The sequence below is a fragment of the Biomphalaria glabrata genome, chromosome 12, assembly GCF_947242115.1.
Source record: "Biomphalaria glabrata chromosome 12, xgBioGlab47.1, whole genome shotgun sequence".
NCBI classification, from domain to species: Eukaryota; Metazoa; Mollusca; class Gastropoda; family Planorbidae; genus Biomphalaria; species Biomphalaria glabrata.
This window is the reverse complement of record NC_074722.1, coordinates 1,347,764-1,373,158: the sequence shown is the minus strand read 5'-3', so window position 1 is coordinate 1,373,158 and position 25,395 is coordinate 1,347,764. Positions and strand designations below refer to the sequence as shown.

General features: G+C 41.6%; 2 protein-coding genes across 6 annotated transcripts in view; both read right to left on the bottom strand.

Annotated features, from left to right (window-relative positions):
• The window catches only part of LOC106073839 (uncharacterized), a 103,859-nt gene that overhangs the window by 53,742 nt on the left and 24,722 nt on the right, over positions 1–25,395 (bottom strand). The gene's annotated exons all lie outside the window — the stretch shown is intronic.
• The window catches only part of LOC106059487 (uncharacterized), a 60,512-nt gene that overhangs the window by 16,544 nt on the left and 18,573 nt on the right, over positions 1–25,395 (bottom strand). Inside the window, exon 1 of one of the 4 annotated variants that reach the window (XM_056005558.1) lies at positions 15,091–15,632. The exons of 1 other annotated variant lie outside the window; for it this stretch is intronic. Coding sequence is in view for 1 of the 3 variants with exons in the window: in XM_056005557.1 (XP_055861532.1) it covers positions 2,896–2,960 (65 nt within the window). In the remaining 2 variants the exon portion in view is untranslated. Of the gene's footprint in view, positions 1–2,895; positions 3,410–6,361; positions 6,499–15,090; positions 15,633–25,395 lie in introns of those variants that run through there. 2 more of the 4 variants (XM_056005559.1, XM_056005557.1) reach the window with 2 other exon arrangements.

Genomic DNA, 25,395 nt, shown 5'->3' with positions numbered 1-25,395 from the left:
TCCATCTTAGCGCTACAATTCCTTCTAGTAATTACTAGCCAACTCTTAACCTACTGACCTAGATCTAGACTAATAAACTAGTGACACATTTATTGTGTAGTCTAAGAATAAAATAGCGCTACAAAGCTATAAACATTGAAAGATTGTTTTCATTTCCCAGTTGGGTTGCCCTATACAGTAAGTGGTGAAAACAGTCCTGACATTATCGTGACTTTATCTATGGACTTGAAAGGATCAAAGACCGGCCAATTCATTCACTCTGTCGTAAAAGGCAGAGTTTAGTCCTGGAAGCCAAAAGTTTTTGAAGCTCGAGAAGGAAGGTCATTTTACATTCTAAATAAGTTTCTAAAGGCAGCAGGCAAACATTTTTCCATCGTTTGGGTTCAGGCCAGTAGTGCTGATGACCGGCTGACCTACCATATTACAAACAATTTTTTAAATCAACACTGATAATCGGACTACAGTGGCTTCAGTTTCCCTGTAAAGACTCTGGGCTCTTTCAGTACCAAAGGAAAATTGTATTTCTGAGATCATCATCATCTTTCCCTTGTGTTCGTCATGGAACATAGAACCTCAGTAAATACACGCCACTCTCCACGGTCTCTTGCTAGTTTTTTTAATGGCTTCCCAGCTCTTTCCTGTCCTCTCGGCTTCCTCTAATATATTGCGTCGCCACGTTCTTTTAGGTCTTCCTCTAGGTCTTGTGCCCTGGGGGGTTCCACTCCAAGGCCTGCCTAGCTCTGTTGTTGATATCTTTTCTAAGGGTGTGACCAATCCATCTCCACTTTCTCTCTAAGATCTGCACTTCTATATTTTTCTGTCCACTCATCTCCCCAGAGCTTCTGTGATAATAATTATTACTGTTTCTCACTATACACAAATAAACCTGTACAAGCCCACTATCGTCTTTATAAATTTGTTACAATAGAATAATAGCTACACGTATCATCCATTGAAAAATATATTGTTCTGGAAAGCTAAATCAGTGTAGCAATGCTTTTTTTTTTGTTTCACGCTGTGATCTATTTATAGAACATGTAATGTTCTTTCGAGTTCAAAGTTTACTTTTTTTTTTTTGACCTACTTTCAAGTATAACGACATTAGACTCGATTACTTTAGACCTACTTTCAAGTATAACGACATTAGACTCGATTTACGACTTAAGATTCAATTTAAAAAAAAATAAATCAAACAGACATAAATTCTTAGTTTAACCGAGTTGGCAGTTTCACTGTTTAAGACTTGGTACCCCACCCTGTTTTTATTGGGGTCCCTGACAATAAATTATGAACCGGCAAGTAATTGTTGATTCAGAAAGTAAGACTCGGTGCAAAGACTAAATTATGCAAGCCAGTGGTGGGCGAATCTCGGTCAATAAAAAGCCTTTGTAAAGGGCGAATAAGAATTTCTACAACCATTCTTACCTATAAAGACTAATACTGCTAGACAGTCCCAAATATACAAAGATAAATAGGAATAGCACCTATTAAAAAAAACAACTAAATTTTTAAAAAATATTTATATAACAAGAAAACATTCCTAATTGGAGCATGTAAAATAAGGAACCGTCATCAGTGCGGCGACTTTACGTACCGTTATAAACAAGTTGACACTCCTAAATGGGGCTCAGCAGAACTGTCTTTGACGGATTTTAGGAATGGCATTCCCGGGTACGCTGCCTCATCGTGGCACCCGGGTGGAAACGGTTACTTGAGGGGGTAACTAGGCTAAATGAATGGCGAAACATAACTCCCGTGGGTAGACGAGAGTCCACCTCTTGCACGGGCGGAGTTGCAAAAGAGTCCCCATAAACCTGTCACACATCCATGCGCTGTTCCTCAAGGGACCGTTACATAAATGGCGAGTCCACCACGGTTAGCTTGGTATAACGAAGGAAAATGGCGGAGGCTCCCGGTGTCCTCGGCCTTTCGGCCATGTGCAGCCAAGCATGCGTCGGGGGGCGAAGGCACTGGAAACAGCAATGCTTTACATAGGCATTGACTCGGGTCTCTCTCAAACAGAACTGTGTTCCCACAGGTTTTTTTTTTTTACCGTTTGACGCTCAAACAGGTTTTTTTTTTCAAACTTAGAGCTCGAAGAGCCTTCGGCTCAGCTCATAAGACGATCAAACGGAATGGCATTTAGAGATCGGGTCATAATTCATGATTAAAGAAATCTTATGCTGACCCTTCAGCGAGGTTGCTACAGAGGTGGGGGAGGCTTCCAGCATTGCTGGAGAGCGCCCAAATCGGCACCCTCGATATGGGTCACGAGTCCTCGGCCCAATGCGCCGAACGGTGCGTAAAGATCTTCGTTTAATTTAAGATTAATGTCTTTCTGGTAGAAAGATGCAAATTAAGAGCGAGAAACAATAAGATTTTAATCTCTGTGTGAGCGTTTGTGTGTATGTGTGTGTGTTACTGCATCGAACCTAAAATCAAGATTTACTGTAACTTCATAGGTCATCACAACAAAAGTTACTCTTCACTTCTTGCGATCTATAGGGCATGATGATGTGACGGTCGTTACAAACGCCGTATTAATAAGAACTGAGGTCTGAAGAAAGAACTTTTTTTTTATTTCTATACGAAGACTTAGTGATGACCTACATATTTTACCGTGACTAACGCATACCAAGCCAATTTCCTCTTCAATCTGCCATTGTCTTAGGCGGTAGCTTTTAGTTCAACCACATTTGTAAGTACGGTGATCTTTGTAGAGATCTCCAGTTGCCTCTTTCGAAATCGCCGATTTATCCAGAGGCGTCGGTATCAACCGATCCGCACACCCCCCCACACCTCGCTAGCGACGCCACTGCATATATCATTCGTTACGACTAACAACAGTAGAGATAAGCCTAATTGAAGACAAATTTAGCCGACATAAAGGATTACCTTATTGCTACAGATAGGCTCCCTGTAGTGTCTAGTGTCCTACAACTGAGATGATCACAGCTCATATCTGCGGTCTGACATTAAAACACTTGATACTAAACTCCGGTTCAGTTATCTCACCACCACCACTCCCCTCACTCCTATACTTAAAGTGTTAAAAGACCTTGCACTTAGGTTTAAACACCCAAACCCCCACTTCCCCGAGCATGTCCGTGTTTCAAGTCAGCAATAGTCTACGATTTCTTTCAGAATGATAAAGTTTGTCTATGTCACTTTGTGTTATAACGCTCAGACTAGCATTAGACGATGGAATGGGTTGCCTGAATCAGCCAGGAAAAACCAACGACTTAAACTTTAAATCACTGATTAACACACACGACTAATATAACGCTCAGACTAGCATTAGACGATGGAATGGGTTGCCTGAATCAGCCGGGAAAAACCAACGACTTAAACTTTAAATCACTGATTAACATACATGACTAGATTGACACATAAATGCGTAGGACGTAATTATCTTCTTTTTAGAAGTAACGTCTGTAATTTATAAGATAAGATTACGTTCTACCTCTTGCGGGACGTCAGTGGACGTATCCAAACCTTGTGCAAGACGTCAAGGGACGTAACCAATATATATATATATATATATATATAACTTGTGGACCATGTAATTTAAATAAAAAGACCACATGATAACCAATGTATTGGACCGATCAGAAGATTGTAAACAAGAAATCATTCTCATCACTCTTGCGGTCAAAGATACAGCCTGTTAGAGAACGCGTGGTCGAGAGGCGAAGTACGCTTGAATTTGGCTTGGCTACATATGAAGGGGGCTCGAGGTTCGACACCCGACTCGAGCAGAGTTTTGTTTACTGAGCGCCTACTGGTCCACAGATGAGATTGGACCAATAGCGCTCTGAGCATGCTATAAGCATGAAAATAACGCTATAAAAAAGCTATAATTGATAATTTATTTAAAGATTACATGATTCGCAAGTTGCCTGTGCGGTATGAGCGCTGGATTGTCGTTCGGTATTTTCGATGGTCCCGGGTTCACACCTTGCCCGCTGCCACCCCCAGTAGACCTGCGAGAGGTTTGGGAGATGATATCAGGGGAAAGGTTTCCGTTCAGTCTTTATGATCTGACTTTTAAAACAAAACAAAGCGAAACGAAAAACACACACACACACACACACACACAAACTTAGATCTATATCAAGTTTTAAGTGCCAGTGGAGTAATGGTCGTCACAAGTGTAAGGGGGTTACCCGGCCATGGGGCCGAAATATAATCTAAAAATGGAAATGCAGCGTCGATTATAGCGTAGTGATATTTGCAAGGAAAACCAAAAAGCGTGTAAGGAAATCGGCGGCAATGTGTTTGAATAATCCCGCAATAAAAAATAACACCAGTCAAAATATATTTATGTGTGTGTGTGTGTGAAAGTGTGACAATGCGCTATGGGATTTGCCCAAGCTTTGACTACGAAGCTATATACATACTATTTTCTTGCATCAGAATACAGCTAGTACTTTTAATTAAACCCAGATCTTGACGAAAAAAAAAAACTTTAAAGAAACAAGAAAAAGTGGGCTTCCTTTATGAAGACGGTGACTTTTTGTTAGAGCGATTGGGGCCGAGACCTAACGTAACAGAAGGCCTTAACACTGACCAGCGACGTAGCAACCTGTGGGGCAGTTTAGACCAATAGCTCCTAGCCACGTCAGAGGTCGGACCTGTGACGTTTTTTTAAAGGGGAGATCACGTACGGATAGTAACTTTTACTAACCTGTCACAACTTTTAAAAGATTGCATTGCGTTTCACAAAGCTTATATGTACTCACACTGTCTGTCTGTCGGTCTGTCTGGGTGGATTCTTTTACACGTTTTTTTTTTCTCCCACTTCCCATTATCGGATCAAGTTTAAATTTCGCACAATGATTCATTAGTTAATCATTTAGTGGTAATTAATCAATTTTCATAAAGCAATAGGAGATAAATGTTGTAATATTGAGAGATATTGTGGTGTTTTTCATAAAATAAGCTTTTTTAAAAAAATATTTCGACTGTTCACTTAAAACAAGATTTTAAAAAATCAAGAAACACACTGGAAACTATGGGGAACAATGGTCTGTGGAACTGTGGTTATTACCTCCTCCCTGTGGCTACACAGTCGCCCGAGAATCGGTTAAACACAAGGAAAGAAACTTTGTGACCTTTCAACTCCTATTAAAATGTTTGGAGAGAAACAAGGGCATTAATAAGACGTTGGACACAATAGAAACTCACTTCACAACTACAACAGACATACTTCCTTCTGTCTCTTAGTCGCAGACGTCAACTGACTGTCACACCATATTTATAATCTTTTTTTTCTTCCCTATAATCTTAATCACGGTTACATCAGAATTCACGCGCCAATCCAAACAGGCGCATGCATACTCCATTACAACTACATTCGAACAGGATGCGACAATACGTCATGGTTGAATGTATCACTCCGCGCGTGGCTTGTTGATATCAAGCAGCGTGCTCCTTGACAAATAACGCCATGAGATTGTCGAGTACAAGTGCAGAATAAACTAGTCCAGTGTTTCCCAAACTTTGTTCCGCGGAACCCTAGTGTTCCTCGAGGCCTGAATAGGTCTTTCACGAACAGCTGAAATAAATGAACTAGTAGGCCACCACGTGAATTAATCTCTCTAAAAAAATAAGCGAAGTGTTCAGCTAAATCAGCGGTTCTCAACCTTTGATGCTCGGCGACCCCTTTTAACAATCCCCCACTCGTCCGCGACCCCCGCACACACACACACATACAGCAATAGAAGAATAGACAATAACAATCCTTATTTTCGATGGTCTTAGGCGACCCCTGGCAAATCGTCAATCGTCGCGACCCACAGGCTGAGAACCCCTGAGCTAAATAGTCAGAGAGTGCTCCATTCAGGTAAAAAGGTTTGGGAAACACTGGACTAGTCAATGAATGCTGATGGAATGAAAGGACATGCCATTCGCTCAAGTGGATAAGCCTGCGTCCAACAATGGATCGTGGCCACTCTCATGCCCCAATACGTTGTAGGTTGAGCTCTCCGTGAAGCAAAGGCTGGTTACGCCTATGTAACCGTTGATTGAGGAGTCAAGGGAGGCGACTCATCCCTTTCGCCTTCCTTCCATGGAAGGTAACTCCTCACTTATGCCTCCATTCAACGGGAGACAACTCATCATTTCTGTCTTAATTCAAAGAAAGATAACTGAACGGCTAAACCGCAACTACAGTGTAGATCTAAAACACTTTTAAAATATTGCCGTCACGGGAGATCAGATTTCTTCAAACTGGCTAACTTATGACACGGCCATATACACAAAGGAATTAGTCTATACTCAAGAAATAATACAACTAAAATGCCAGTGGAATGTTCTGATTTAATTTAATATAGATATATAACGCGTTACATTTACTTACCAAATGATATAAATAGAGATCTTTCATTACTTGCATGGTATGTAAGTATTAAAGATACAGATATGGTATCTTTAGTGTTCTAGATAGTATCGTACTAAACGATAACAGAAAAAAAAAAATACACAACGAGAAACGAATAATTAGCTCTGGAGCACACGTCATGTTTATTTATAGCAACACGTCATGCCAAAAAAGCCCCTACTGGCTAGAAAAGGACTAGCCCGGGTCAAGATGTCATCGTTTGAGTAATATATTGGGAGAGATATTTTTAAATGCTTACACATAAAAATGTGATGACTGTAGCTAATCTGACACTGACTAACCTGGATGGGCGACCAAGTGGATTTGAAACACAAGTGAATTAGGAAGCGTATTATTAGCTCCGATTAAGCTCTTGTCATATTCGTAACGGTTTATATAGTTACGGGGTTTCTAATTAGTTTTTATAGGTTGACTTACGAGATTTTCTTAATTCGGTCCAATCTTTAGATAAGTTTTAGACTTAATTTAAAATGCTTTACATGTTTCGGATGTTCCTCCAGAGCTGAAGATAATTTACTTCCTAGTCCAAACATATCGCAGGACGACGGGGGATGGGAGCGGGCAGGGGTTGAACCCGGGACTATCGATACGTCCGAACGACAGTCCAATTCGCAAACGACCTGGCAGGCATCCTTTAGGTCCAATTTGGACCACTTCATTGATTCCCGAGACTTTATTTGGTCCATACTAAAATGGTCCACTTTTGAGACCTCATGTAGTCTAACATTGAGACTTAATTTGGTCTAATCTTAAATATTTTTAGTCCAATCTTGAAATGTAATTTGGTCTAATCTTAAATATTTTTGGTCTAATCTTGAAATGTAATTTGGTCTAATCTTAAATATTTTTGGTCCAATCTTGAAATGTAATTTGGTCTAATCTTAAATATTTTTGGTCCAATCTTGAAATGTAATTTGGTCTAATCTTAAATATTTTTGGTCCAATCTTGAAATGTAATTTGGTCTACACGTCTTTCATGTTGAGATAAGTAAAAAAAAAAGCAGCACACGGAAGTTGAACATCCACAAGTGGCAGGACACGTGCACACACTGACACACACACACATACACCCAGAGACAAACACGGGTCCTTAAAATAGACTGCAGGAAAGTCCCAGGCGAAACAAATTAGGATCGGGTCTGCACAGCAGCGCCACACCTCTAGCAGAATCTAGGCCAGTGATGAGGTGTTCGTTTGAAACAATAGCAAAACAAAAGGTCGTCTTGACCTAAAAATACAGCGGGAGAAAGTTTTGTGCAGAAGATATTTTTAAAAAAATGATTACAAATTAGTCACGTGGTGGTCACACTAGGACTTGGTCACAATTTAAGGCTAAGTCACAAGCTAATGCTTTAAAACGGAATTAAGCCAAAGTTTTTAGGCGTTAAGATTTGTGACTTGCCTTGAGGATGAGACAAGCCCCGCCTATCTTTATCATTATTTAGTTTTTGATTGACAAGGTACTCTCCGCCCCTCCCCCACGCACAACGTGTTCATGCTGAGACTTTCTGACCTCGCAAGTCACTAAGACCAACTCCCTAATTATTTCAAGCATCACTGACGTCATATCAACAAATGTCTGTGTGGCATCCACATCTATCACTAACAAAGCTTCCATCACAAGCGCAGTCTTCAATCACAAACAAAGCATCACAGATCACCTCTATTATAAGTCTCCAAAGCGTCCATGACAACCACAGTCTTCATGACTGACAACCTCAGTGTTAATGAATTGTGTGCACTTTGTTTAAATAGGCCAACATCTTATTTTATTGTGTTTCAACACACAGCTATAATCTATATTGAAATTGAATTGTGTGTATGCACGGCATGTATGCTCTTCTGACACGCTGGCTCGGACATGTCACTCATATACCAGACGGAGGAATCCTCAAGAAATCCTATACGCTGAGCTTGCGAAGGGAGTCAGACCCAAGGGCCGCCCAAGATTAACCTACAGAGATGTCTGCTAGTGAGATACGAGAACCACGGACATCGATCAAAGTATGTGGGAGGAGATAGCCCAAGACCGGACAGCATGGAGACAGACTGTACGTGCTGGTACGAACTTCGCCGAGTGCAAAAGAAACGAAGCTGCATTAGTCAAGAGAAAGAAAAAGAAAGCTGTCCTATCAGCTAGCCCCAGGGGAAATGCATATACATGCACCAACTGTGGCAAACTGTGCCGTTCCAGAATTGGCTTGATCAGTCACTCCAGATTCAGCCCCGTCTCAAGAAGAAACCAAAGCCAGTGACTCACCTGGGCGCATCCATTGTCTTCCGAGACCAATTAAAGCTAAGTTCATTTTTAAAAAAAAAAAAAAAGATGTTTTTTTTTCAGTTTGATTCAAGATCTACACTAAGAATTAGGCCTCCAAAGGTTTAGTTGGACTAGCTGTCTGAAGCTACAGTCCAGTGATCAACCTAACACTTCTTGGCCTGCACCACAGCCCCAGCCTTCGATATAAGTTCCCCTTTCACACCTTGCGATCTATAGGGCAGATGATGTTAAGGTCATCTGTTTCTTTGGCCAACGGTTAACGAGCAGGGTGTCATGTGGCCAGCAGAACGACCAACCGCCTTTACTTTCCCCAACTTAAGTCAGAGTTGGGTGGACTCAAGGGGCGCCCTTAAAATCCCGAAATTCATAATCCCAGTCTTCGCCGAGACTCGAACCCAGGACCCCAGGATTGGAAGCCAGCGTTTAACCTCTAAGCCATCGCGCCCCATAGCCTTCGCTCTAACTGTTTAAAATCTTTTACTGCTTTAACTCCCCCCTCCTCCCCCCATTGACACTTTATCAAAAACTTGATTGACCACGCCTACAAAATGTATGGCCTATAGAAGAAGAAATCCAAGACTCAAAACCATGTATTGTGTGAAGAGATACGAGCCAGAACAAGCAAACAAAAAGCGAACAAGAATTAAAAAGCATTTCTTTCTTTCATACCTAGCAAAACGAACAGAGCCTTAAATCCTAGTTACTTGGTCCAATACACGTCATTTATTGACATCATCGTATCGAAGCCAACAATGAGTTCTCCCATTCTGAACTTAACAATGAGTTCTCCCAAAGAGAACTAAACAATGAGCTCTCCCGTGAAGTAGTCCAATCCCGTTAATCGGACCAGCCGGTTATTAGATCTGGTACCAACATGATCGCGCCCCGGCCTGTTCTGATTAACCGGATTGACTGTAAATGATTTCTAATCTGACCAAAGCAATTAGAAAAAAAATATATTAAAAGCCACATACACATCAATAAAACAGAAACTAACGCGCACACATAATATCTGGGTATTGGGGAGAAACTTGATGAAAATTTGATTTAATAAGCGATTCACAGCCAACTGTAAACATATTAATGAAACTAATAGGGAAATGTCAAATGAATGGTGAATATGTTTGTTTTTTTTAAATTAATAAAAGCCACAGTGGATAAAAATAAAAAGGAAGACCAAAGCTTATACGGATGCAAATATCACGCAGTGACAACGGCTTAGAAAGACAACAAATAAGAGCCAATTTTTGCAATGAAATTGTTAAACCCTCTTATGCAGTGGCGTAGCTAGGTAGGGGAAAGGAGGAAGGGGGAGTTTAAAAATCCCATGGGCCCCCACCTGAGGGGAGCCCCCATGAGTGTTTTTAACATTAAAAATTAAATATTACGCAAAATGCAGGGGCCCAAAACGAGGTCAATCCCCCCCCCGGCCCCCAAACGATGGAAAATTCCTAGCTACGCCCCTGCTCTTACGACCATTAGGGGCTTTTCACTCATAGAACATATTGTACATATAATATGGGACACAACTTTTTTTCGAAGACGCAATGTATTGTTTCACAAACTGAAAAGTCGGAATGTTCTCAAAAAACACTTAGTACTTTTACTTTCCCTTAAAACGCATTTCCATTTTTTTTTTCAACCTGGGGTGATTAATAGGTAAGGGGGGGGAGGTATATCAGACACTTTTTGACCCTACAACACATCCCCTCCCCTTCTTTAAACCTTACACCCCCCCCCTTCTTTAAGATGAGACCACCTCCTTTTTTTTTTATCTGCATTTTCGTAGGACTCAGTCTCAACAGAGGAACCAGGACGACACTGAACAGCCCAGTCTTTGTAGAAGCCTAACCCAGGTAAGGGACCACTGGTCTAGACAGCATGCTTCAAAATCAAGTAGGCCTAATTAAATTCTTGCAGCTACAGTCAATATTTGACGAGGTCAAATATCTTTTTTTTTTTTAACCTATCACGTCGGATTTTCCATTTTAAAGTTGAGACACAAGAAGCAAAAGCGCAAGCACTTATCCAAAAAAAAAAAAAATCAAATTTATTTTTTTCCCCTTGGAGTAAATTTACGCCCAGTTTTAACTCTTTCTCTCCTCATTGACGATGACAACGTCGATTTGACCTTGTTAAAATTAAATTAATGTTACATTTTAATTGTATAAACTTTATTTTGTGATATATATATATATAAAGATCATGCATTCCCTTTTCATTCTAGACCAAATCAAACATTAGCTGATCACAAACGACAAAGTTATTGAAGCCCAATCCTAACGGTTCCACGACAATTCGTTCACTGACATTTCGTTCACCGACAAATCGTTCACGACTTTTCGTTCACGCGACTATTCGTTCACCAGACATTTCGTTCACCCGACAATTCGTTCACGCGACATATCGCTCACGGACTATTCGCTCACAGACAACTTGTTCACCGACAACTTTGTTCACCGACAGTTGGTTCACGACAAATCGTTCACGCGACAAATCGTTCACTAGTAAAGAGCGAAACGAAGAATTCCGTCACAACGTGGGAAACTAATTACGGAGCGAAAGAGTTAAAAGATAAACGCATTGGTCTAACGTCAACCAAGGAAAGGTAAACTAGGAAGATTTATAATTTGAGGCAAAGAGATCTATACACATTATTACATTTATTTTTTTTTTAACTAAGTAATTGCCAGGAAGGATTTTATTTTATCCTTAAATCGTAAAAAAAAAATAATTTGAAGGCTTTGTTTTCACTTGACAAACTGAAACTTAAACTTAAATTTGAAATAAAAACTTAAACTTCAACCTAAACTACACTGCGCTGGTTTAATAAAGTAATAAAATATATTTGTTTCGTTGCACCATCTTAGTAGACTTTTTCATTTTTTTTTAAATGTTTTAAGATCAGTTCACAATGAGCTCTCCAACTATTAAGATAAGATAATGGGTTGTCTTGAGCCAGCCAGGAAAACCAGTGACTTGGCAGAATTTAGGTCATTGGTTAATATGCATGACTAAATGCATGACGCGTAGGACGTAATCATCTTCTTTTTTTGAAGTAACGTCTGTATTATATAAGATAAGATAAAGTGCTCCCTGTAGCTGGCTGGCCAAAAAAAAATTGTTGAACTAAATGAGACATCAGGAGCCTGTGACACGTAGGTAGCACGCGGCACAGAATGCTACATCCCGGTAGCACCTGTAACACAGCTGAACCCAAACTGTCTCAGGTATCTGCCTTTTCCTTTGAAACATCAATTGCTGAGTGGGCAACATCGTTCTTCAACATCATTCATTGACATCATTCATCGACATCATTCATCGACATCTTTCATTGACATCTTTCATCGACATCATTCATCGACATCTTTCAGCGACATCTTTCATCGACATCTTTCATCGACATCTTTCACCGACATCATTCATCGACATCTTTCATCGACATCATTCATCGACATCATTCATCGACATCATTCATCGACATCATTCAGCGACATCGTTCATAGACATCATTCATCGACATCTTTCATCGACATCATTCATCGACAGCTTTCATCGACATCTTTCATCGACATCTTTCTTCGACATCATGGCTTGGATTGTAATTAGAAGCTAGATAACCATTTCACTGTTTGAGAATCACGTGATCTGATAGTTGTGGTATTTTGTTATTCCTTATATTATTGTCATATTTATAATGTATATTGCCACTTACATTATTACTTTTCATCTTTATTGTCATCCTTGATTATGTGTATTTTGTTACCATTTGTAATGTTGACTGGCTTTGTAGCGCTTGTGCTTTGTGACAGAACAAAATTAAAATTATTAAATTGTTGTTCCGACCTGGTTTTCATCATATTTCTATGTTTTCAGACTAATGAATGTTTTTAAAATACTAAATGTCAAATGGCAAGACAAAATACCAGATACAGAAGTCCTTCAAAGAGTGGGTCTGCAAAGCATCCACACAATCCTGATGCAGTCCCAGCTGCGATGGGCAGGACACGTCTGCAGAATGGAAGACCGCCGAATCTCTAAACGACTCTTGTATGGCCAACTAAGCAAAGAAAAGCGCTCGCAAGGTGGTCAAAGATAGCGCTTCAGGGACACCCTCAAAGCTTCTCTGAAGGTGATCAGCATAGACCCAGCCACCTGGGAGACAGAGGCACATGACAGAGCATCATGGCGTCGCGCTACGAAAACTGGCGCACAGGTTGATGGCAGAATAAAAAAACGCCAGAGAAGAAAAGCAAGGCAAATGACACTAGCTCCAGCTGGAATAACCTGCCCAGTGTACAGCCGAACATTCCGGTCTCACTAGCCCCATGAGGAGGCATAAAACCCCAAGGGCAAAGCCCTCAGCCCCCTGGATGACAAAATGGTCATCATCGAACCACAATGGACGAACTATATGTTTTCAGAGTGTTTCCTTGTACTTAAATACACGTATCGGACAAGTGTAATCAACCTGAATATCCATTTCTTTGGACCAATCAAATTATCTTATCTAATAGTAAAGAGAAATTCCTTTAATCACAAGACTTCGTGATGTCGATTCGTATGTTCGAATTCTCGTACACATTGTATGTCATTGATACAATATTGCATGAATAATGATGGAATGATATCCGTCTATCCAATGTTGCCAAGCCATAATGTTATTAGACTTACCAGCTCATCAAAATGACAACAGTATGTCAGTTTACACGTTGACTATATTCTCGTTGAACACTATATAAATCTTTTCCGTAAGCCTTTAGACGTCATGTACGGGTATAGGGCACTAGTGAAAGCAACGATGAAAAGGCACTTAGGATAAAGCATAAAGCACTTATGAAAAGACATTGGGCACTTATGAAAAGACATAGGGCACTTATGAAAAGGCACTTAGGATAAAGCATAAAGCACTTATGAAAAGACATTGGGCACTTATGAAAAGGCATAGGGCATTTATGGAAAGGCATAGGGCACTTATGAAAAGGCACTTAGGATAAAGCATAAAGCACTTATGAAAAGACATTGGGCACTTATGAAAAGACATAGGGCACTTATGAAAAGGCACTTAGGAAAAAGCATAAAGCACTTATGAAAAGACATTGGGCACTTATGACAAGGCATAGGGCACTTATGGAAAGGCATAGGGCACTTATGAAAAGGCACTTAGGATAAGGCATAAAGCACTTATGAAAAGACATTGGGCACTTATGAAAAGACATAGGGCACTTATGAAAAGGCACTTAGGAAAAAGCATAAAGCACTTATGAAAAGACATTGGGCACTTATGAAAAGGCATAGGGCACTTATGGAAAGGCATAGGGCACTTATGAAAAGGCACTCAGGGTAAAGCATAAAGCACTTATGAAAAGACATTGGGCACTTATGAAAAGACATAGGGCACTTAGGAAAAAGCGTAGGGCACTTAGGAAAAAGCGTAGGGCACTTAGGGAAACGAATAGGGTACGAATCAACAGACACAGACTGGGGACGCTAAAGTATTTTTATGTTTCCGAAAATGATATTCAGAAATGGAGGCAAAGTCCAGGAGTCACTTGTGATGACCAGCGAGTCAAATAAGAAAATGACTTTTATAAATTAACTTAAGCAGCAGCATCTATCAGTCAGAAAAAACAAAACAAGATTACAAAGAGAGTTTGTGTTATCACACAAAACTCAGCTATCAGTCAGAAAAAAACAAAACAACCACACAGGCTGATTAGAGGTAATGTTGGTTCAATCTATTTTCTGTCACCAAATTTTCTTTTTTTTCTTCTTCTTTCTCTCTCTCTCTCTCTTTCCCTGTCTCTCTCTTTCTCTGTCTCTCTCTTTCTTATTTACAGAACAAATTTATTCTCTTATTAAACTGTCACTTTCGTAAGTAGATCACAGAAAAAGACTTTGACCTAAGGTCAACTAGAACAGTTTTCAACAATCTATGATTTACTTTCAGATACCTAATTTATTCCAAACATTCCATTATTCAAACATTTATTTAAGTCATACATTCCTCTGTTTAAAACCTCAAGAACTCATCCATACATTTGTTTATTCATATATATGTAAATTTATTCCCGCATCAATTTACTTCATCCATACGTACTTATTTATCCACACATTTTTTTCGCTCGCACATTAATGCATATTCAACACACCAATTCATTCACACATGATAATTATTTACACACTAATTCATTCACACAGAATAATTATTCACACACTGATTCTTCAAATAAAATAATTATTCACACACTAATTCATTCATATAAAATAATTATTCACACACTAATTCATAAAAACATTCAATAATTCGCACAATATAACTAATTCACCTATTCAATGATTCATATAATATATTCTATATGGATAACTATAATTTCTGAAACGTATTAATTAGTAGGCCAATTACCTCTCTTGCCTTGGGAAGTGTGACTCTTCTAGATCTATGTCACCAACACAACAGCGTCGCCCTGAAAATGATCTGCTACTAAATCTAGGTCGAGTTCTCACAAAGTCAAAAAGTCTGAAACTCTTTCGCAATTAGTCCATAAGAAAAATTCGAAAAGCAGAACCAACCAATCAGATGTCTATTTCACGAAACACAAAAGGTCTACATCCACAATGAAATGAAAAATAAAACTGTTCAAAGAACTATAATATATATCTAGATTTATGAGATTCAAAATAAAAATAAATAAAGCGTATTTAATATTCAAGTATTTCTACACCAAGTTTATATCATGACTAAGTCGTCTGCTTGTTGCGACCACTCACCCTTGACATGTGCTAACTGTACAATGGCAAGTCGTGGCCTGGTGGTGAATCCAGCAAGTGCTATAACCTAATCGACGCGGTTATTTTATTCTTCCGAAACCTCGCTCGCGTGGAGAGTTGTCATTCTTACTTCGCGGCCGGGTGAAACAGCGAAGCGAATTGACACGTAACGTTATCAAGGGGAGGTAAAAGTCAAATCATACAGCTGTTTCTTTTTTTTTTCTTTTGAAGTGCAGTGTTTCTCTCTCTGTGATACACGGACAGTTGGCCACCAAAATGTTAGTTCTCAAACCAGAAGTTAATGTCACAGTATAGTTCTCAAACCAGAAGTTTATGTCACAGTATAGTTCTCAAACCAGAAGTTAATGTCACAGTATAGTTCTCAAACCAGAAGTTAATGTCACAGTTAATGCCTACTTAAAAGTGCGAATGAGACATTGGTTAGGGCTGAGTAGAAAAACAACCACAGCAGAGAGTTTGGCTAGGGATCGAATCCACCCGCTTTCATTGATAGCTAAAATTTACCACAGATAACAATGAATAAATAACAAATAACAATGAGATAAATCTAGGCTACCTGAACTGACCTAAAAGAGATTGCTACAATTCAAACATGAAAATAAAACTAAATGCTTTTTAACCTTAGTTAGGCCAATAATAGAATATGTATCTTCTGTCTGGGATCCATCAACTCAAGAAAACATTAAGAAACTGGAACAAATACAAAATAGAACAGCGAGATTTATAACAAACGCATATTCCAATTTGATTAGACTTAGAGTAACACCATTAGTAAAATCACTAAACTTAGAGATACTTCAGGACAGAAGAATAAAAAGTAAAGTAGCTCTAATACATACAACACTAAACCATAATTTACAAATAGAAAAACAAAACCTAATAAAATACCCAGAAAGACACAAATACAGAGGCTCATTTCTTATTCCATACTCTAGGATAGATTTGTACAAAATACTCCTTCTTCCCTAGAGCTAATAGAGCATGAAATGGGTTGCCTGAATCAGACTGGAAAACCAATGACCTAACAAAGTTTAAGTCACTGATTAACCTGCAGGACTAGATTGATACTTGAAACGCGTAGGACGTAATTTTTGTTTCTCTTCTGAAGCAACGTCTGTAATTTATAAGATAAGATAAACGTCCACTCAAGTTTGAGAGTCCTTGCCCGCGGACACCCCCACGCCCTCTTAGTTTTCTCTAAATGGAACAAATTCTCCACATTCGAATGAAATCAATATTTCGTGGAAGTGGATAGTCGTCCCAAAGCGTGTGCTAGAACTTGTGCTAAAAATAAAAGCAACTGACCTGTTTGTTTTTTTTAAATATGCTTACATAATGCTCTTAAAATAAAGCAATCGCACATCAAAGGTTTTTTTTTTGTTTGGTGATAATTTATTCCAAGTGTTGGCTTAAGCAGGGCCGGCCTTAGGTATAGACAAACTAGTCAGCCGACTAGGGCCTCTAATTGGTGGGGGCTTCGCAATAGTTTCAGAGACGAAATAGCGAAACTTTGTGCCAAGTGTTATTGTTAGACTACACTATGTTTTAATGAATTGCGTAATTTTATTCATTCGCTGATCATTTGTTATTTTTTATATTTCATTTGGGGGCCACCGATTTCACGTCGCCTAGGGCCTCAAATTATCCAAGGCCGGCCCTGACATAATGAACGATAGGCAGTTGTTATGCGAACATCGGTATAATTTTTTGTTTTACTTTTTGAAATTTTGAAAAATTCGTATTTATAATTAAACAATTTAATCCCCCCCCCCTCTTCCCTGATACTCTCTCCCGAAAAAGACATAAATCGCTTGGCTACAATATCATAGCTTATCATGGGGACTTGAGTTCGAATCCGGACTCGGACTGAGTTAGTGTTTTTTGCTGGGCGCCTCGAGGCGGCAAGGGAAATTTTCTCCCACATGCCCCCCTCCCCACATGTACACTAAAGAGCTTGGGCGCTATCGCAATGACCATGCTTTAGCTATAGCATGCAAAGATGCCTATACCAAAAAAAAGTCATTAAAATTTAAGACTTTACTTCAGGGAACAGTACCAGGACAATTTTCCACTATCGCACAGAGAAAGCGACGGGAAGACAACATCAAAGAATGGACCGGCCTGTCATTGAAAGAGATTCTTTCCAAGGCTAAAGACAGAGAGGAATGAAGAAAGACGGTCAACAGATCTTGTGTGGTGCCCCCAAAAGAGTAAGGGATAGGTGAATGCGGTGACTGTGAAGGCATGCACAGGTCTTCCAACAGCTATCAGGCCCACAACAACTAGCAGGCCCACAACAACTAGTAGGCCCACAACAACTAGCAGGCCCACACTAAGAAATGTGTTTCGATCTTTTTACTATACCTCTGTTCACCTCGTACCTTCGTGGGAAAACTTTCTGTGTGGAACCTGGTCAAGGATATCGAAAACGGCTCTAAAGATTTTCCTAGAAATTAAACAGTTGATGTATATCGTTGGGAAAAGAATTACTAGCTCGTTGCACACACTGGGGAAAAACTCTAGTTTGACTGTTATATATTGTTTTAATATACAAGGAAATAAAATTAAATTTGGCCAGAGAACTAGAAAATGTTCATCTTGAACGGATTATACGACTTCGGGTATTTCCGCAAGTAGGCATTTGTTCATTCAAGAGTTTAATAAATTAATGTTCAGGAAAATGTTGCACGCCATCTTCCAGATCTAGATCTAAGGGCCTATCATTGGAAAAGGATAAAGTCTAGTAGAGCTACACATTCGGTTCACCAGGATTCTTTCTCAGGGGTGGGGGAGAGATTGGGGTTTTATGTTTTCTCTTGTTTCCTTACAAGCTAGTGAATTTGTGTCTTGGGAAAGTAAACTTCACTTGACGGCCGCAGTCAACGGGAATGAACTGTTTACATTATTACGGTCACAGAATTATTATGAAAGGGCTTATCTCAAGTTAGAGGCAGCGGTTCTCAACCTTTTATGCTCGGCGACCCCTTTTTACAATGCCCCACTCTGCCGCGACCCCCCCCCCACACACACACATACAGCAATGGAAGAATAGACAATAACAATCCATATTGTTCATTGTTCCCAGGCGACCCCTGGCAAATCGTCAATCGACCCCCATGGGGGTCGCGACCCGCAGGCTGGGAACCCCTGAGTTAGAGCAGTGTGGGTCAACTGGTTTGTAGTCATTGCTTTATGTGACACTGTATGCCATTCGTTTCTTTAAGCCAGATACGAGCGTGCTTTATCGTAAACAGTCACTATAAGCAAAATGTAAATCTTTAGGATAATTATGTCCCGAGGCCCAAGTTCTGCGTGTGGTGCTGTCTGGCCCAAGTTCTGCGTGTGGTGCTGTCTGGCCCACGTCCTGCGTGTGGTGCTATCTGGCCCATGTCCTGCGTGTGGTGCTATCTGGCCCAAGTCCTGAGTGTGGTGTTATCTGGCCCAAGTCCTGAGTGTGGTGCTATCTGGCCCAAGTTCTGCGTGTGGTGCTGTCTGGCCCAAGTTCTGCGTGTGGTGCTGTCTGGCCCACGTCCTGCGTGTGGTGCTATCTGGCCCATGTCCTGCGTGTGGTGCTATCTGGCCCAAGTCCTGAGTGTGGTGCTATCTGGCCCAAGTCCTGAGTGTGGTGCTATCTGGCCCATGTCCTGCGTGTGGTGCTATCTGGCCCAAGTCCTGAGTGTGGTGCTATCTGGCCCAAGTCCTGAGCGTGGTGCTATCTGGTCCAAGTCCTGCGTGTGGTGCTATCTGGCCCAACGTCCTGCGTGTGGTGCTATCTGGCCCATGTCCTGCGTGTGGTGTTATCTGGCTCACGTCCTGCGTGTGGTGCTATCTGGCCCATGTCCTGTGTGTGGTGCTATCTGGCACAACGTCCTGCGTGTGGTGCTATCTGACCCATGTCCTGCGTGTGGTGCTATCTGGCCCATGTCCTGCGTGTGGTGTTATCTAGCACAACGTCCTGCGTGTGGTGCTATCTGGCCCATGTCCTGCTTGTAGTGCTATCTGGCCCAAGTCCTGCGTGTGGTGCTATCTGGTCCAAGTCCTGCGTGTGGTGTTATCTGGCCCAAGTCCTGCGTGTGGTGCTATCTGGCCCATGTCCTGTGTGTGGTGCTATCTGGCACAACGTCCTGCGTGTGGTGCTATCTGGCCCATGTCCTGCGTGTGGTGCTATCTGGCCCAAGTCCTGAGTGTGGTGCTATCTGGCCCAAGTCCTGCGTGTGGTGCTATCTGGCCCATTTCCTGCGTGTGGTGCTATCTGGCCCACATCATACGTGTGGTACTATCTGGCCCATGTCCTGTGTGTGGTGCTATCTGGCCCATGTCCTGCGTGTGGTGTTATCTGGCTCACGTCCTGTGTGTGGTGCTATCTGGCCCACATCCTACGTGTGGTTCTATCTGGCCCACGACCTGCGTGTGGTGCTATCTGGCCCATGTCCTGCGTGTGGTGCTATCTGGCCCATGTCCTGCGTGTGGTTCTATCTGGCCCATGTCCTGTGTGTGGTGTTATCTGGCTCACGTCCTGCGTGTGGTGCTATCTGGCCCACATCCTACGTGTGGTTCTATCTGGCCCATGTCCTGTGTGTGGTGCTATCTGGCTCAAGTCCCATCGTGTGGTGCTATCTGGCCCACATCCTACGTGTGGTTCTATCTGGCCCATGTCCTGCGTGTGGTGCTATCTGGCTCAAGTCCCATCGTGTGGTGCTATCTGGCCCACATCCTACGTGTGGTTCTATCTGGCCCATGTCCTGCGTGTGGTGCTATCTGGCCAAAGTCCAGTGTGTGGTGCTATCTGGCCCATGTCCTGCATGTGGTGCTATCTGGCCCACGTCCTGCGTGTGGTGCTATCTGGCCCATGTCCTGCGTGTGGTGCTATCTGGCCCACATCCTACGTGTGGTGCTATCTGGCCCATGTCCTGCGTGTGGTGCTATCTGGCCCATGTCCTGCGTGTGGTGTTATCTGGCTCACGTCCTGCGTGTGGTGCTATCTGGCCCACATCCTACGTGTGGTTCTATCTGGCCCATGTCCTGTGTTTGGTGCTATCTGGCTCAAGTCCCATCGTGTGGTGCTATCTGGCCCACATCCTACGTGTGGTTCTATCTGGCCCAAGTCCTGCGTGTGGTGCTATCTGGCTCAAGTCCCATCGTGTGGTGCTATCTGGCCCACATCCTACGTGTGGTTCTATCTGGCCCATGTCCTGCGTGTGGTGCTATCTGGCCAAAGTCCAGTGTGTGGTGCTATCTGGCCCATGTCCTGCGTGTGGTGCTATCTGGCCCATGTCCTGCGTGTGGTGTTATCTGGCTCACGTCCTGCGTGTGGTGCTATCTGGCCCACATCCTACGTGTGGTTCTATCTGGCCCATGTCCTGTGTTTGGTGCTATCTGGCTCAAGTCCCATCGTGTGGTGCTATCTGGCCCACATCCTACGTGTGGTTCTATCTGGCCCATGTCCTGTGTGTGGTGCTATCTGGCTCAAGTCCCATCGTGTGGTGCTATCTGGCCCACATCCTACGTATGGTTCTATCTGGCCCATGTCCTGCGTGTGGTGCTATCTGGCCCATGTCCTGCGTGTGGTTCTATCTGGCCCATGTCCTGTGTGTGGTGTTATCTGGCTCACGTCCTGCGTGTGGTGCTATCTGGCCCACATCCTACGTGTGGTTCTATCTGGCCCACGTCCTGCGTGTGGTGCTATCTGGCCCATGTCCTGCGTCTGGTGCTATCTGGCCCATGTCCTGCGTGTGGTGCTAACTGGCCCACATCCTACGTGTGGTGCTATCTGGCCCATGTCCTGCGTGTGGTGCTATCTGGCCCATGTCCTGCGTGTGGTGTTATCTGGCTCACGTCCTGCGTGTGGTGCTATCTGGCCCACATCCTACGTGTGGTTCTATCTGGCCCACGTCCTGCGTGTGGTTTTATCTGGCCCATGTCCTGCGTGTGGTGCTATCTGGCCCATGTCCTGCGTGTGGTTCTATCTGGCCCATGTCCTGTGTGTGGTGTTATCTGGCTCACATCCTGCGTGTGGTGCTATCTGGCCCACATCCTACATGTGGTTCTATCTGGCCCACGTCCTGCGTGTGGTGCTATCTGGCTCACGTCTCGTGTGTGGCACTATCTGACCCACATCCTTGTGGAGTTATATATGACCAACATCCCCTGTGTGCTACTATCCGCACCTTGGAAACATCTTTCTATAGTGCATGAGATCACAGAGACTCTGTTACATTGGACTCGACAACTGTTTGCGTTAAAAATGCGGCCCCTTGACAAGCATGTTTGAAAGGATATGGCCCCTAAGCTAAAATAGAGTTGGGGGGGGGGGGTGGCGCTCCACGGCATTAAGCGCAACAACCGTTAGACCGGGCAATATGGTATTGAATAGGTCACGTGTCTTGCAGTACAATACCACAGTTCATAGTCTGGTGAAAATGGAGAAAAAAAAAAAGGGGGGGAGGAAGTTTACGTAGCTTGGGGAGGGGAGGTCAAAGTGCACAAGAAGTGTTCTTAAGTGGTGCCCAAGTATTTAGATCGGCGTTCTAAGTGCCCCAGGTCACGTGAAGTATGCCAGACGGGCGTGACCCAATAACAAAACCCCCAACTGGCCTTGAATGACACCAGAGCAGACGACAAGGGTATTTCCTAAACAACTTCATTCTACTTCGTATAAGCCCCGAACAATGGTTCTCTCTATTGTGGTCTACTACACAATGGCCAGATCTATTGTACAATATACCAACGTCACAATGTACTCGTCTATATGTTGTCTTTATAACTTATATAGGCAATGATAAACTATACACTGGTCTATATAATTGTAAAGTGTACACAAGTGAGACAATAACCAAAAAAAAATAAATTGTTATATGGAGAAAAATAACAAATACAGACTGCAGTTAAGACATAACAGATGATGTAATAATCACAAGTGTGTGCGTGCGTGCGTGTGTGTTTTTTTGGTGTAACCATGACAACAACTGTGGCGGATAATATCGTTGTATAAGTTGATAAGTAGATAAGATGTAACCACGAGAAGTTCCTTCGCAGTTTTTATATATTACAGAAGTAACTTCAAAACAGAAGACAGATCTGAGCAAAACACATTTCATGTTTCAATCTAGTCATGCATGTTAATCCATGACATAAACGCTGCTAAGTCGTTGGCTTTCCTGGCTGATTCAGGCAACCCATTCCATTCTCGGCACCAGAAAAGAAGGAGCCCTTGTACGAATTGGTTCTAGAGTATGGAATAAGAAAATGTGCCTCTATCTTTGTTTCTTTCACTAGGTTTTGTTTTTCTATTTGTAAATTATTGTTCTGTGTTTTATGTATAACTAGCCGAAAATAACCTGCGGGTTTTCCCGATTTGTAAAAAAGTTTCTCTCTTAAATAGAGACAAAATTAGGTATTTTACTTTTAGGTTCCCAGTTGGGGGGGGGGGGCATATAACTATGGTCTCCGCCATGATGTAAGGAACATTTACAACAATGTTTATCAAGATTGGTCAAACGGTTTAGATTTCAATGCGGGACATACGTACGCCTTACATTCGGCTTTATATATTAGATAGCTACTTTACTTTTTATTATTCTGTCCTGAAGTGTCTCTAAGTTACAGTGATCTAGTTGAGGTTATCTAGAGGGGAGTGAAAGTTGGAAGTGGGTCTAAATACATAGAGACGTCTGACGAGTGTCAAAAAGATAATAATTCACTTGTGTTTTCAAACACGTCTATACATTGGCGTCAAAACTATACATTAATGTTGTCAAAAAAAAAAGTTTATGATCATTTTTTGTTCGTTCAAGTTTTATTCAAAGTTTGACAATAAAAAAAAAAATTAATAACGTTTATAACTAGTGTAGTGTCTAATCATGTCCAATATTGCAATAATACATAAAACACTGAACCATAATCTTCAAATACAAAAACAAAATTTAATAAAATACTCTGAAAGACACAAAGATAAAGGCACATTCCTTGTCCCATATGCTAGGACAAATTTGTACAAATACTCCTTCTTCCCTAGTGCTATTAGAGCATGGAATGGGTTGCCTGAGCTAGCCAGGAAAACCAGTGACTTGGCAGAATTTAAGTCATTGGTTAATATGCATGACTAAATGCATGACGCGTAGGACGTAATCATCTTCTTTTTTGAAGTAACGTCTGTATTTTATAAGATAAGATAAGATAAGACGAATGCTAACCGTCTACTACAGTGATGCCCAACCTAATTCAATCTGAGGGCCAATTTTAATTATCGACACTCGTGTCGCGGGCCACATGACAGTAAAGGTAAAAAAAACAAAAAGAAATTGACCTAAAACAATCTTACTACAAACCTGTGGATCTAGTACTTACAATTTAATGTACTTAATTAATTAATAGTACATCTGAAAGATAACGTTTTTTATGCGTCAGAAAATGGCTTCATTTCTCTACGTAAAATCTGAGCAAAATTATAGCGAGCTAGCTAACTATTTTCTTGTCTCTTTTTTTGGTCGTAAACGTATAAATGTTAAAAGTCAAGGTGCCAAACAATCAGAGGGCCTTAAATAACATTTTTCAAATTTTTGGGGGGAAAAATGGGGGGAGGGAGATTTTCTACTCTTTGTGTCTGCGGGCCGGATGGAACCACGTCGCGGCCGAATCTGGCCCGCGGGCCGTATTTTGGGCATCACTGGTCTACTAGAATATTGTCTAGTCATGTCCAATATTTTAAGGCGAATGCTAACAGTCTACTAGAGTATAGTCTAGTCATGTCCAATTTTGACTTTGATTTTTTTTTTTAAATATGTTTGTGAGTGATAAAAAAAAAGAGTTCGCGATAAATAAAGGGCATTAATTTGTCAGCGTGCTTACGTTAGGGTGAAGTATTTCCGTCGCTTAAAATGTCTAACCATCTCTATTCTCTAGCTATCTAAGATCTATCATTTCTAAACCAATTCTAATAGCCATCTCTGATATTTAGATATCTCTAATTCATCTATCTCTAAAGATTAAAAAGGGTTAGAGACTATATCTCCAGCGACCTCTAGCCTCTAACCATCTCTATCTCCAGCGACCTCTAGCCTCTAACCATCTCTATCTCCAGCGACCTCTAGCCTCTAACCATCTCTATCTCCAGCGACCTCTAGCCCCTTACCATCTCTATCTCCAGCGATCTCTAGCCTCTAACCATCTCTATCTCCAGCGACCTCTAGCCTCTAACCATCTCTATCTCCAGCGACCTCTAGCCTCTAACCATCTTTATCTCCAGCGACCTCTAGCCTCTAACCATCTTTATCTCCAGCGACCTCTAGCCTCTAACCATCTTTATCTCCAGCGACCTCTAGCCTCTAACCATCTTTATCTCCAGCGACCTCTAGCCTCTAACCATCTTTATCTCAAGAGACCTCAAGCCATCTATAATCATGTCTGACGCCTAAACTTAAAACGCCTTTGTCTATTTGGTCCAGTCGCCACGACATCTAGCCTGTGTTGTTTAATGTTAAAACCTGTCGCCCCAGACATAAGTTGTTTTTGGTTTTCAGCACTTGGGCCATCAAACTTCAACTCAGAAAGCAGCTCATTTTCAGCCCCGGAGTCTTGAACCCGAGGGTGTGGTTCAATCCGGACCCACTTGATATGGATGCATGCTCGTGTCCCGCCAAAACATCTTCAGAGCTAGCCGCCATAATGTCCACAGCTCTCATGTCATTGTTACGATCTTCTCAATTAGGCCTTCTGTAAACACTGCTTAAACACAGCACAGCACATCTAAAACATCAACTTGACAACAAGAGCTTCAATAAACAATGTGGCGGTTTAATGACAAATACATCAAAAGCCAATACAACACAATTGGCTACATCAAATTCAAATGCTTTCTTGTACACTAGAACTGCCTACTAAGCATACAAGTCTTTATCTGTCTACTCCTAGACTCGTACAG